This window comes from Ochlerotatus camptorhynchus, unplaced genomic scaffold, assembly GCF_037179485.1.
Source record: "Ochlerotatus camptorhynchus isolate MF236.1 unplaced genomic scaffold, CSIRO-AGI_Acam_v1.1 ptg000266l, whole genome shotgun sequence".
Lineage (NCBI taxonomy): Eukaryota > Metazoa > Arthropoda > Insecta > Diptera > Culicidae > Ochlerotatus > Ochlerotatus camptorhynchus.
Window position 1 is genome coordinate 2,748,627 of NW_027040756.1, and position 14,937 is coordinate 2,763,563.

General features: G+C 40.3%; 1 protein-coding gene across 1 annotated transcript in view; it reads right to left on the reverse strand.

The window, feature by feature from the left end:
• Positions 1 to 13,509, reverse strand: part of LOC135705380 (angiotensin-converting enzyme-like) — a 37,571-nt gene extending 24,062 nt beyond the window's left edge. The window contains exon 1 of the mRNA XM_065227074.1: positions 13,106 to 13,509. Within this exon, the coding sequence (XP_065083146.1) occupies positions 13,106 to 13,120 (15 nt within the window). The 5' untranslated portion in view covers positions 13,121 to 13,509. The remainder of the gene's footprint in view (positions 1 to 13,105) is intronic.
• Positions 13,510 to 14,937: the final 1,428 nt, after the last annotated feature.

The window sequence follows — 14,937 nt, forward strand, 5'->3', positions numbered from 1 at the left end:
TAAACCTGTTCTAATCCACCTGAAATGACTAACGAATGGAAGACTTTGACTACCCAGCCATGCAATAGTCTCATTCCGTGCCTTATGGCAACTTGATGATTCTATTGCGCTCATCTTCTTGCACCACCCAGGGGAGACTTGGTCCTGTACCCAATGCTTAACTTATCTCCTTTCCACTCAGCTACTCGCAATTTCTTGTGATATAGTGGGCGGAATATTATTATATGAGACAATTCAATGCAGACGTCTTTCCAAATTTGGCAGATCGACAGGTAATCGGTGAGTTACCACGATAGTTGCTATTCAACAACTCGACAACGTTCCATCGTCAACGCCTGCTATGAGAATTTCCCATAGTAGACGCCAACGAAATGACGTCATCGAGCTATCGATCAACTACCCTGGTTATCGCCTGGTACCTTATAGCACGATGCTAGGAGGCGAACCGGAAGAATCGATGAGCTACCTCCCCCTTAATCCATAGTTAAAATTCTCCATGAAAAAAACTCGCTTGTAGCTTTTATTTGAATGAACGATTATTTCTGAATGTCAGGAGCTGTCAAGATTTTGCGCGCCGTCCGCTACGTAAAATAAGTCTGCTTTCTCTTTCCGCCGTTGCTCGCGTTGAAGTTTGCGTCGTTATCGAAGTTTTCAATTTTCAAATCCGGAAAAAATGAGTGATAGGCGTTCAGTAATTTGGGAATATTTCCAGGAAATCGACGATGGAAAAAGTGCCTAATATGTCGAGTGGAATTAGTAAGAATGCACTGAAATCGGTGAGGATTAATAATCTGAAACTGCATCCGAAACATCAAGAAGCATACCGCGCTAGGAAATTGAAACGAAATCATTGAAATCCAAGGATGGACTTACTCAAACGACAATAAAGGAATGTTTGAGTGCAGCAGAAAAATGGAATCCTTAATCTGACAAAGCTATTGCTGAAATGATTGCTTTGGATATTCAGCCACTTTCGATGGTGGAACACAAAGGTGGTCGTCAATTAACCCTTTATAAGGCCGTGGAAACCAAGCAAGGAATCAACAAAAACTACAACAAAACACAATGCTTACTCGGTCAAACGCTCAAATATATTTTTTGTTTGGAAAAAATAGTTGAAAAACTTGAAAAAATTAGTGGCAATATAGTTGCCACTGCCTTCGAAGTCCAAAAACCTTGGTGGCAATATGTTTGCCACTGCCTTACTAGCGCAACAATATTGGTGGCAATATGTTTGCCACTGCCCTGCAGGTGCACTTTATTTTTGGAACGAATTGTAAGATAGACATAGCTCAATTTCAATTAAGTTTTACGTGAAACAAATCAAAGCAAGGTGTTGCGCAAAGTGTTACCTTACACTTGGAACATTGAATTTTGGACCTCTTATTTTTAGCCTTTGTACTACATATGCGACAACGACGATAGGTAGCCAACTGTTCCAGTTTATGACTTCCAACATCTGAAAAGCGTAGATTAGCTGGTACTCCTTCTTTTTGATAGTTTGAAGACATTGTAGGCTTCTTTGTAGAATATCTTGGTTCGCTTTGTAGGCTGCGCTTCCTCGAAGTATAGTTACCAACAAGGTCTCGTGATAAATTCAACCTGAACTGCAGCTGAGTCACGTGATTTCGCACATGGTTGTTAGATGCATACAACAAGTATGCATTCGTAATAGCCAAATCAATGCAGAAACTGAAAATCCGCAGCCACCACCTCTGGCTTCTTCTACCGACCCCATACGTGCTTCTCTTTTGATCAAACCGATCAACTCCGCCCATCCGCTTTGTGTATTCCTGAACCGCTTTCGGACATACGATGGTTTTTCTGGTACCATCATGTTGCTTCCTTTCACACGTAGCTGTCGTGGTTTTAGGATGGAATGCTGTAGTCAACATTGTTACCATTTTGGAATCTTGCCACATTACAAAAGCAACGTTTTTCTTCAAACGCCACTTGTACTCCCCTCTCAGAAAACGCTTTCGCTTTTTCGGTTGGGACTTTCTTTTGTACTTTTTTAGTAGTACAGGTAGGTCCGATCTATTACTGTTCACTGTAGCCGTTGCATAAATTCCGTGATCATATAAGTATTGTAATATACCGTATGAGGCGAAGAAACTATCAAAGATCACATGACCATGAAATCCTTCATCAATTAGTTTCTGCGTTAGATTCTTGACTACATTGGCCCCTAGGCCTATAGTAGGAGACTTGTCATCGCGTTTGCCAGTATAAATATCAAACTCAAATACGTAACCAGTCTCACTGTCGGCTCTTGTCCACACCTTATAGCCTCTCTTGATAGGTTTTAGTGGCATATATTGTTTCAATGTCGATCGCCCTTTGAACAGAATCATCGATTCATCAATCGATTGCGATGATGTGGACTGTACTGCTCTCTGGCATGCAGTGTTCAGTAAATCAAGAAGTGGACGAATCTTGTACAGTTTGTCAAAATGATCTGAATTCCTTGGAGGCATCTTACGATTATCATTCAGATGCAAATTCTCTAAGATTATTTTGAATCTCTTGCACGGCATAATGGAAGCAATTTCGTCCGTACGGAAAAATGGATCACTTGACCAGTACAAATCAACACTTGCAAGAGGCTTGAGACCCATCATAATGGTAATCCCTAGAAAAGCTTTGATTTCCGCTTCAGATACCGGTTCCCAGTGTTGACTTTGCTGTTGGTTTGCGTAGATGTTAGTTTGGGTAACTATATGTTTCAAAATGTCATCGTCGAAAAACTGTGCTAAATAGGCTACAGGTCTTGCATTTCCCGGGACTGCATTCAAGGCTTGCAAACGAACATTATCAAAATTGGCTGTATTGGGATCCTGGGACCGATCACCTTTTTTCCAGTCAACTTCATCATCGTCTGATTGGTCCACTTGGGAAAAATCTTCGCTTGATTGATCGTCATCCGATTCATCTGAAGCTGATGTTTCGGATAATGCTTGAGTCGTTGGCTTTCCTAATAAATCGGTAACATATATAAACGATATCAGATATGATCCAACAATATCATATAAGGTTAGCACAATGACCCGAATAGATGATTTAGACACTTGCAACTGTTTTCAATGCGGGTAATCGTGCGTGGGTGAGGAATCGCTTTTAAATGCTTACGGTTGTGATAACCCGAAGAACACGGTTGTGGTTCATCAATGGATGTGTGCCGTTCAGTCCCACTGCCCTTAGCAGCATCATCTGAATCATCACTTCCAGCGAGAATATCGATCAGAAATGTATCTAGCTTGCTCAAGGTAGAGAGTTCCGGATCAGCTTCCAGTTCATCATCGGACATATCGGGATTATCAGGTAGTCCACAAATTTTCGCCAGCTCTCTTTCAACCTCGTCATCCGACTCTGTATACGGTATGTTCGACATACTTTTAGCTGAAACGTAAAATTGCATGTAACAGTATTGCGAGCATTTTTCATTGTAGAAAACTGTAACATTTGACATGAACTACAGATCAATGTTTGAAAAAAGTACATGATCTAAGAAAGGAGTTCCAAAACAGTATATTTCTATTAAAAAACTGACCGTCTTGTGGGATTTGTAATGAGTTTTAGCTGATATTCGTATTTCCGCTCGAAAATGGCGGTTTGTTTACACAAAAATGACTCCCAACTACTCAGTATCCACTTATTCCGGCTCAAAAAAAATAGAAGTGTTGCCAGATATCAGAAGTAGCCAATGCACGGAAAAAAAAACTGTAACTGGATTGTTTGTGTGGAGAAAAAAATACAGATTGTTGATGGCAATATAGTTGCCACTGCCTTCTGAAGGGTTTGGTAACAATGTAGTAATATCAGGTAAGTTAAACACAGCACAATTTTTGTGATGACTATAAATCATTTGCAGATTACCAGCCGCAAGAATTTCTGCACGGTGTTTCTTCCCGGTGCAGAAGAACGATACAGGAACTACTGCTTCGAGAAGGATTCATCTCATGTACTACAGACGTTTGTCATCAGTTTAACATAACGACAAATGTTGCAGACAGCATTCAATATTGAATACATACGAATTCGCTGGATCCCATACCGGTGAAAGGATTGGTTTAAAAATACACGAAATATTGGCTGAATGAAACATAAAGGGTGATACTGTCAAAATTTGGTCAAGGAAAAACGCGTGTAAATCGGTGAAATCGTTTATTTAAAAAATCAAATTAAATTTCTTTTTCAAGTTCAATTAGTATAAAATTCAGGAAAAATATTCAGTTAGGCTTCCGCTTTTCCAAATCCGAATTGCCGGGCCTTACGCTTGACCCCTGCCATCAGATTTTGTACAGCCACCTTGTCCACCGTCTTCGCCGCAGAAAGCCAGTTTGCCTTGAACTGCTGCTCGCACTTAGCAGTTTTTTTGGTCTTCTTTAGGTTCCGCTTGACAATAGTCCAGTATTTCTCAATTGGGCGGAGCTCTGGCGTGTTGGGAGGGTTCTTGTCCTTGGGAACCACCTGCACGTTGTTGGCGGCGTACCACTCCATGGCCTTTTTACCGTAATGGCAAGATGCCAAATCCGGCCAAAACAGTACGGAACAACCGTGTTTCTTCAGGAAAGGCAGCAGACGTTTATTCAAACACTCTTTCACGTAAATTTCTTGGTTGACAGTCCCGGAAGCTATGAAAATGCTGCTTTTCAAGCCACAGGTACAGATGGCTTGCCAAACCAGATATTTCTTTGCGAACTTTGACAGTTTCATGTGCTTGAAAACATCTGCTACCTTTCCCCTTCCTTTTGCCGTATAAAACTCCTGTCCCGGAAGCTGCTTGTAGTCGGCTTTGACGTAGGTTTCGTCGTCCATTACCACGCAGTCAAACTTCGTCAGCATCGTCGTGTACAGCCTCCGGGATCGCGCTTTGGCCGTCGTATTTTGTTTATCATCGCGATTTGGAGTCACTACCTTCTTGTAAGTCGATAGTCCGGCTCGTTTTTTGGCTCGATGCACGGTTGTAGACGATACACCCAGCTTATTTGCGGCATCTCGGAGAGAGAGGTTAGGGTTTCGCTTGAAACTACCGGCAACTCTCTTTGTCGTCTCAGCGGCTTCCGGTTTTCGATTTCCCCCCCGATCCAGACTTCCTGGCTGTCGACAAACGTTCCCCAAACACTTTAATTACATTTGTAACGGTTGATTTGGCAACTTTTAGCGATTTTACCAACTTTGCGTGCGAGTAGCTCGGATTTTCGCGATGCGCGAGCAAAATTTTGATACGCTGCTCTTCTTGCTTGGACGGCATTTTGACAACTGAAGAGTGAATTCCAAAATCAAAATAGGAGCAACATTCTACACACACACACCTGTCAAAATGAGGGGTGTTCAGGTTTTTTTTAAATGCAAAATTGAAAGAAATACGTCAAGTTGATATTGACCAAATTTTGACCGTATCACCCTTTACCTGTCTCAAGTGTGCATCTCATTCTACGTGATAATGTAGCTAACATGATCAAAGGATTGGACACGGTGGAGCTGCGAAATGCTGGTTGTTTCATTCATACTTTGCAGCTGCGAGTTGTTGACGCCCTCGAGTGTCAGAGTGTCTAGTGTAAGAGAACTGGTTACTAAATCTCGTAACATCGTAACCCATTTCAAACGTTCTCCGTTGGCCTGCAACAAGTAGCGTGAAATACAAACCAAATATGAATTGCCAGAACGTAAACTTATTCAGGATGTCCGCACCAGGTGGAATTCAACGTATTATATGTTACAGCGGTTGATGGATCAGCGAACAGCCGTAACCTACTACGCGGGAGAAGCTGCCAACATTAAAAACTTGACTGAGTCTGAGTGGAATTTATTTTATTTATCCTTTATTTAACGTCGGTCTCTGTTCCGCAATCTAGTGCCAATCACCGACGGACATCGATTGCCATCCATTGACGGCAACCGAATGTGCAGGAAGGCAGCTTCCACACCTGCGTAGGATATCGCACCCATTCACAACACACATGGGCCGGGACCCTTCCGAAGGAAGACGTGACCAGAGATTTTTATGCCTCAGAAAAATCCCACCGACCTCGGCTGGGATTGAACCCAGACCCATTGGGGTGTTAGAAAGCAGTCACGCTTACCACTACACCACCGGCGCCGGCCAAAGAGTGGAATTTGATTGGTCCTGTTCTTGAGTTTCTAAAGCCATTTGAAGAAATTACACGTATTATTCGCTCTGATGATTCGTGTGTTTCTGCACGGGAAAAATTCCGTTCCGGAATTCGTGAACCTCAAGTCACGAATTTCGGATCAAGTCAATTTTTCGTTTACGAAAATGCACCATGAATAAAGTCATAAAATCGTGAGCATTATTCCACAAAATAAAAGTAACGCCTGCTTTATGGTGTACCAGGCATCAGCAAAGGTAACAAAAGTCATAGAATCGTGAACTCTGTTCTGAAAATCATGATCTAGTTCTTGGAAACGTGGTATATGTTTTGCTTGATATCGTGAAGCTGTTCTCGAAAATGGAAACATGGTTCATTATTTTAAATGGAGTGAGGAAGTGGAAGGAAAACAACGGAAGACTTGATTCAGGTTTCACCCACACCCCCAACCTGGCAGCACGCATCTGTTCAGCAGATGGAATGGACACACTTTCAACAAATCAACACTACCTTCGACTTCCATTGGAGCGGCGGGTAGCAAGTACACCGGATATGTTCGGGGATCCTTTTAATCGAGGTATACGACCAGTTTGATTACACGTCCCAGTCACTGGCTTTGTGTTGGAGCACCATTCTGATGATACGGCTCAGCTGCATTCACATAAGAATAGATAAATTCGACAACAACTGAAAATGACAGCACCAGCTTTGCATGTGATCCAAGTTCACGATTTCAGGAACGCAAATCACACTTATGGGTTCATGGATCACGAAATCATGACTTTAGTATGTGTTTTATGTAGCATTACGAAATCGTTGGTCGCGCTGAACACGCGTAAACTAAGTTCATGGATTTAGGATTTATTTCATGAAAATGGGATTTGCTCAAGCCCGTTTACGGGAACTAAGTCATGAATGCAAATTAACTAGCAGTTCAGGTTATCGTGGTTTTTTGTTCATGAATACCGGAACGGTTTTTTTTTTGCGTGTACTTGATACGTGGAATTTGGGATTCAAACTTCAGCTTAATTTACAAAACAACTGCATATGTTGTTGCGAAATGGTTCTGATCCTGTGGAAGATCCGAAATATCTGTAAAAGTGGCCAATTCATGAAACTCATCCTAGAGCTCCGCGGATTTATCGAAACCACTCATAAACATCTTATCAGAATGAATTCGGAGTTGTGATCAGAATATGGGCCCTGGGGACCACGGGATGGTTCACCGGAAGATCCAGAACATCCGTAAAAGTGGTCAATTCATGAAACTGATCCTACAGCTCCGTGGATTTTTCGAAACCACTCATAAACGTCTTATCAGAATGAATTCGGAGTTGTGACAGAAATATGTACCCTGGCGGCTACGGGATAGTCCACTAGAAGATCCGGAACATCCGTAATATAGGTCAATATTCAAGAAACTCATCCTAGAGCTCCGCGATTTTTTCAAACCCACTCATAAACGTCTTATCAGAATGAATTCGGAGTTGTGACTGGAATATGGACCCTGCGGACCATGAGATGGTTCACTGGAAGATCCGGAACATCAGAAAAAGTGGTCAATACATGAAACTGATCCTAGAGCTCCTTGGATTTTTCGAAACCACTTATAGACGTCTTATCAGAATGTATTCGGAGTTATGACTGGAATATGGGCCCTGGTAAAATAGATCAATTGATGAAACTGATCCTAGAGCTACGCGGTTTTTTTTCAGAACCACTCATAGCCGTCTTATCAGAATGTATTCGGAGTTGTGACCGAAAAATTAACCCTGGGGGACTATGGAATGGTCCACTATAATATCCGAAACATCCGTAAAAGTGGTAAATTCATGAAACAGATCCTAGAGCTGGATTTTTCGAAACCACTCATAGACGTCTTACCAGAATGAATTTGGAGTTGTGACCGGAATATGGTCCCTGGAGACTACAGGATGGTTCACTAGAATATCCGGAACATCCTTAAAAGCGATCAATTCATGAAACTCATCCTAGAGCTCCGAGGATTTTTCGAAACCACTCATAGACGTCTTATCAGAATGAATTTGGAGTTGTGACCAGAATATGGACCCTAAGGCTACAGGATGGTCCACTAGAAGTTCCGGAACATCCGTAAAAGTGGTCAATGCATAAAACTGATCCTAGAGCTACGCGGTTTTTTCAGAACCACTCATAGACGTCAATCCGGAGTTGTGCTCGGAATAAAGACTCTGGAGACTACGGGATGGTCCACCGGAAGATCCGGAACATTCGTAAAATAGGTCAATTAATGAAACTGTTCCTAGAGCTCCGGTAGAGGTTTTTTCGAAACCACTCATAAACGTCTTATCAGGGTTGATGCATATATTATGTCACGCTCTAGGGAGGGGGGAGGGGTTGGTGTCTAAGATTTTGTGTCAAGCAATGCATTAGGTATAGGCAAAACATCACGATAGGGGCTGGGTAAATTTCTCCTCAATTTAGCGTGACATAATTAATGCATGGGCCCTCAGAATGTATTCAGAGTTGTGACCGGAATGTGGACCCTGGGGACTAGAGGATGGTTCATCGGAAGATCGGAAACATCCGTAAAAGTGGCCAATTCATGAAACTGATCCTAGAGCTCCGCGGGTTTTTAGAAACCACTCATAGACACCTTATCAGTTGAGTTCAGAATATGGACTCTGGAGACTACGGGATGGTCCACCGGAAGATCTATAACATCCTTAAAAGTGCTCATTTCATGAAACTGATCTTAGGGCTCCACGGTTTTTTAGAAACCACTCATAGACGTCTTATCAGAATGAATTCGGAGGTTTGACCAGACATTTTATACACGGAATAGTCCACTAAAATGTCCGGAACATCCGTAAAAGTGGTCCATTAATTAAATTGATCCTAGAGCTGCGTGGTTTTTTAGCAACTACTCATGGACATCTTACCAGAACTTTCAGAGACAAAACAAGCCCAGGGCTGAAAATCTCCTAAAAAAATCTTTAGATATATAAAAAAAAATCTTATCAGCATGAATTCGGAGTTGAGTTCAGAATATGGACTCTGGAGACTACGGGTTGGCCCATCGGAAGATCCTGAACATCCCTAACATCATGAAATTGATCCTTGAGCTCCACGGTTTTTTAGAAAGCACTCATAGACATCTTATCACAATCAAATCTGAGTTTTGACCAGGCAGTTTCTACTGGGGACCACGGGATGGTCCAATAAAAGATCCGGAAGACCATTGAAGTGATTAATTCATGAAACTGATCCTAGAGCTCCACGGTTGTTTTTTTTTTTTCAAAACAAATTTTAATAATAACTCAATAAGACGATGTTTTCAAATGGCTTATTGATTAAATTTTGATGTGATGAATTAAAAATATAAACATTGAAGCTAGTCCCTCGTTAACTTGTAATTCCAAAGAAACATCTCCAAGAAGTCAAGGGAAATAAGTCCATGAAATCCAAGGAATAATATTCAACAATTCCGTTAAAAGTGTCTAGAAATTATTAAATACTTAAATACCACCTACACACTTAAATATTTTCGCCGAGATTCCAACATCAGAGATATCAGCAAAAGTAAATGCCGAGGTAATCGGCTGTTGGAGATTTTACCGAGCTAGATTAAGTGTGTAGAAATCATCCATGATAATAAATAATTTAAATGCCCAACAAACAATTTGAGCTGATTAAAAGCTGAATAAGCCAGAGCTTCAGCTAGAAGCTCACTTTTGTCTGAATAAGCTCTTATACAACTGTCAATGTTTGTTGGGTGTGCCTATGAGCAGTTCTAAAAAACCACATAGTGCTTAGATTAGTTTTCTTGACCTATCCACTTTAACGGATGTTCCGGATATTCCAGAGGACCATCCAATAGACCTTGTGGTCCATTTTCCAGTCACAATTCCGAGTTCATTCTGATGAGTTGTCTATTATTTTCCAGAGGAGCGTTCATGGCCTCCAGGGTCTATTTTCCGATCATAACTCCGAATTCATAATTATAAGACGTCTATGAGAGTTTACGAAAGAAAACGGAGTTCTTGGATCAGTTCCATGAATTGAGCCTTTTTACTGATGTTTCGGATTTTTCGGAGGACAAAATTTTTGCGCCCAAACCGTCAGTTTTAGATATATAGTGTCTTCGGGAAAGTTTCTTCGTATTTTTTAGGCGATTTGAAATTATGGTGGTCCTTAAAATTGGTGAATGTGAATGGCCGATCTTTTTATGTTAGTGAAATTAGGGTGGTCCACAAAATTGGAGATTTGAAAATACAAACTTTTTTTATTATTATTTAAGATATACCAATGCTATGTTCTGAAAGTTGTAGAACATTCAATTCGAAGCAATTTTGCTCAAGACACCAAATTTCTATCTCTTATGATTTTTTTAAACAAGCAGGTGAGAATCCCAAGTAACAATTCAAGCTGAATTGTAAAAACAAAGGTTGATTATTGGTTGATTTAAGGTGTACGAAGCTGATTAACACCAGGCTGAATATACAATTGATTAGTAGTGCATGAAGCGAATTGTATCCCCATAATTCAACCTCAGTAAGTTAGCTGATATAAAGACTGAACAAGACTTATTTAAGCTTAATACTTCTCCACAAACCAGCAATGCGCTACAAATATTCCGATAGCCTGATAGAATAATATGAATTTATAGCACAATATTGTTAAATGTCGTCAGTCTCACTTGTTGCATTGCCGACATTTTAGTTATTCTAAATTCACTGCCTACCTTTCTAATACCAAGCAGCACCAGCAGTAGAGAAGCTGAAGCTGAAAAGGAAGAGGAGCTTTTCAAGAATAGTTCCACCTAGAAGTGGACTGCGACGACGTCGGAAGTATTAACATTAGTATTCCTGTGTTTTGTCTGTTCACCACTTTATATTGCACTTAATTTTCGTACCGCATTTTAAAAATAGAATCCAATAATAGCACTAAAATAGCATCGAAATACATCGCGCACTTGTGTCCACATTGTGTTTACTGCACTTGAAATGAGAGGAATGTTTTACTGTCACAATTTATTGTTTATAATTCGGCATTGCTGTTTAATACTCTTCCGGTTGCTATTATTCAACTTAATTTTGACGTGCTTCATGTTAATGATCATACCTTCTGCCTCAAATATGCTTATGTGATCGAGTGGGTATAGTTGACGCCTGTGAATCAACGACTGCCGGTTCGAATCCCGAAATGTAAAGGTAATTTTTAGACATATAATAACAATATAAATATGTAAATCCAATTAGTCAGCAACATTCTAAAGCAGTCTCATAAAAGAATATAAGATATGAAGCGGTCTTCCATTATATTTTTTTAAATAAAAAATTAAGGCTGAACAAGGGTTGGAAAAGACTGTTGGTTAATGCATTGAAAAGCTTAAAATTTAGATTGTTGTTAAGCTTTGGGCTGATTAAAATCACCAGATTTAGATGTTTAAAAGCTGAACAAAGGTTAAAGTGGTCTATGTACAACAATTATTAAAACTAAGCCTGAATTAAAATCGTTGAAAGAACACTTGTTAAGCATCAATTTGTTACCTGGGATGGCCCCTAAAAACAGATTTCTTCGAATATCTTTTCATAAGTTCATTTCTCGTAAAAACCTTGTTTTGGTTACATTTAGAACTTATGATGACGCATATTTTTGCTGAAGCAACCAGGCTGCTATCTTTTTTATTATTAGAAAATTAATCGAAAACAAACAGGCTACCGACAATAGTCACTCTCACCTGAGAAAATTGCTGTTGCAACACTGTGTTCCATAAATTTTAGAGAATGGTACCAACTTTAGCATGTACCAATTTTGGCCCATGAGATTTAAATGGCCTACGGCCATATAACTGCCACAACTCGTATCTACATGGAAAAGTGCTTTAAATGGCACTCTGTGTCATAACTGGAAAATTTACCCACATTGATCTTTACTGTGTGGTCATTCTCTCGGACTAAGCATCATCAAGTCTTCTATATAGTAATTACCAGATTTTGTCAGCCCTTTTTTTTAAAATCTTTTCTAATAATCTACGAGGCCCATGCGCTTTTTCAGTGATCTTATTGCATCAAAGTATATTATAAACACAGACAAACAGACATAACACATTGAATATTTCTCACTGTAAAACATCGTCGCTAAAACATTACCGCCATCTGTTGAGTACACTGTGGTGGGTAGTACGCTGACCAGATGGCGGTAGTATGAAAACGTCAAACGCAAGGGAATTGACTATGCGCGCCACTGATGGCGGTACTACCAACTAAGATACTTTTAAATTGACCGTTAAATGCTTGTTCGATGAACAACTTGCCAGATTTATGTCTGCTTGTCTGTGTTATAAACATCCATCTTGATGATGCATGAGAAATATTTGGAATTACGGTTATGTGAAATTATTGAAAGACAAAAGTCTGATGTGTCCCCTCCGGCTTGCAATATCGGGTCATAACTGTACTGATATTCCTTGGATCATACAATCATTAGATGCATCAATTCAGTACAATGAATAAGAAATGTTGGTCTTCACCAAAGGTGAATCAATTCAGTGTATGTCACCGGTACGTCGAAAATGCACCGATGCACTCAATAGTAGAAATGCAAATTCCGATGCCGAGTCGAATGGCAGTCCGTACCGAAATATATGGATATTGAATAGCTTTCATTCGAAACAATCAACAGTAAATCAGCTGACTCTCTTCCACAGCCGCAATCGCCAGTCAATCGGCGCTCGCATGTGCCGGGATAGGTGTTTCAATTCTTAAGATTGATTGATTTGATGTCTGATGGTCAATAACTTTTCGCACATACCGGGGCCACTTCCAATTTCGTGGCAATCAATTTCGGCAAGATTACCGTTTCGTTTACGATGTGATCGATTACCCATCACAACCACGCTGATACACGATTAGTATTTCCAATTGGTGGAATTTGAAGAGCTTGTTTTGATCAATGGCTACCAATTGTAATGGTTGCTTTTCAGGACGAATGGATTGTTCAATACTTACCCTCATCGTAATCATATTCCGTAACTTTCCGTCGAACTTTTGAACTTCTCGACAAAATTCCTTCTCTCTCAATTCATCGAATGTGCTGTACAGCTCATGGAACGTCAACGATCAAACTGAAAACATTGCCAAAAACTTCTTCACTTGACTTGCTTCCTTTCTTCCGTAAAAACCACAAACAACCGACACTCGCAGTCGACCGCTTGGCATAAACAAATTATCCAACAATGGTCCTATTAAATATTTCAATCACATAATTTCTCCTCCTCCTTTCGCGACTTTTTCCCTTACTCTTACACTTTTATTGGCGCTGCTTCTAATACATAACCCTCCAGCTCGACGCGTGCACACACCGGCCACCTTAACGCTTCAACGAACTTCGATTGACTGATGGTTAATGACTTTCAACTTCTAGTAATATCTGTATTTTTTTTTTTTTTTACACTAAGCCGGTTGATGAGCGTGTTTGAGAAGTTTGCGAAGGAGAGAAAGAGAAAACAACCACCCACCCACGGATGAACCCTAAAATTGGCAACCTACCTGTCCCCACCGGCAGTGCATCATTAAACAGTGCGATAAGGAAGATCAACTCAAACTCACTAATACCCGCGACCTAAGAATCTGGAGGCATCGGGGTAAACTTGACGCATATCATAAATACATTGTTTGATAACACCCTCATCACTCAAATTCAAGAGGCACCTAAAGTCTTAAAGTAGTGGCTGCTTTTCGTACATCTTTATAAGTAGCTATCACTTAAAACCGGTACTTAGAACGATAAGAAAAACAACTTTATGTGCAAAGTGATTGGAACGAACACTGTTCTCGGTAATAATAACAACAATCGATCACAGATCTGCAGATCGCACTGACTGGTGAAATGAACTTCCATGGGAGTTTCCATTTGAGCGCTGGCTTCGTACATTTGTCTGTGGGTTGGTACCTAACTACAAGGTGCGTCATCTTCGGTAAACACCCAATTAAGTAGTAAGTAGCCAATTCTCACTCTAACTCGCTCGCTGCTTGGTGCACCTAAAATTATTGATATGTTCGCTTGGAGATGCAACCGCTTACTGAGCGACTTAGCCGACTAAACTACCAGCAGAGAAGGAGAGCGAATTTGGGCTTAAGCATAGTCGATGAAGTGTTACATGGTGAACAACAACTTGAAATAATCGTGCATACATGAGTGGTACCTAACAACTGTTGTAGGTGTAGTAATGAAAACTTTACGATGTTGGCAAGGTAACGTTTATGAACCGTAAAATCGATACTCGTCACGGGGATTGTAGCGGATATTTCAGTATTCCCCTCTCTTAGCTCAGTCGGTAAAGGCGCAGCTACAAAGCAAGACCATGCTGGAGGTGGCTGGGATCGATTCACGATTCGGTCTAGAATTTTTTTTTTTGGGGTTGGAAAATGTCTTGACTTTCCTGGGTATTGTAGAGTAATAGAGTATGATTGTACTTGCCACACAACTATACTAATGCAAAAATGGTACAAGTATCCGAAAGCTCTCAATTAATAACTGTGGAAGTGCATCTAGAAGACTGAAATGCGAAGAAGAAAAAGATTGTCAATTATGAATACTACACTCATAATTACAATAGTTGGCGAGTGATCTTAGAACCGATTAAAAAAAATTATCGTTCACCACGGACTAAATGGCGCGCTGGGTAGAAAAAATAGTAAATTAGTGTACCGTGCGTTTTTCATGGACTTCTTTTTGTAAGCAACTTAAGAAATGGACAGTGAATAGCTTCACATTAAAAATTATCCGAAAAAGATTGACTAACAGTGTAAAAAAGTCATGCATCACTTTTATTATACAT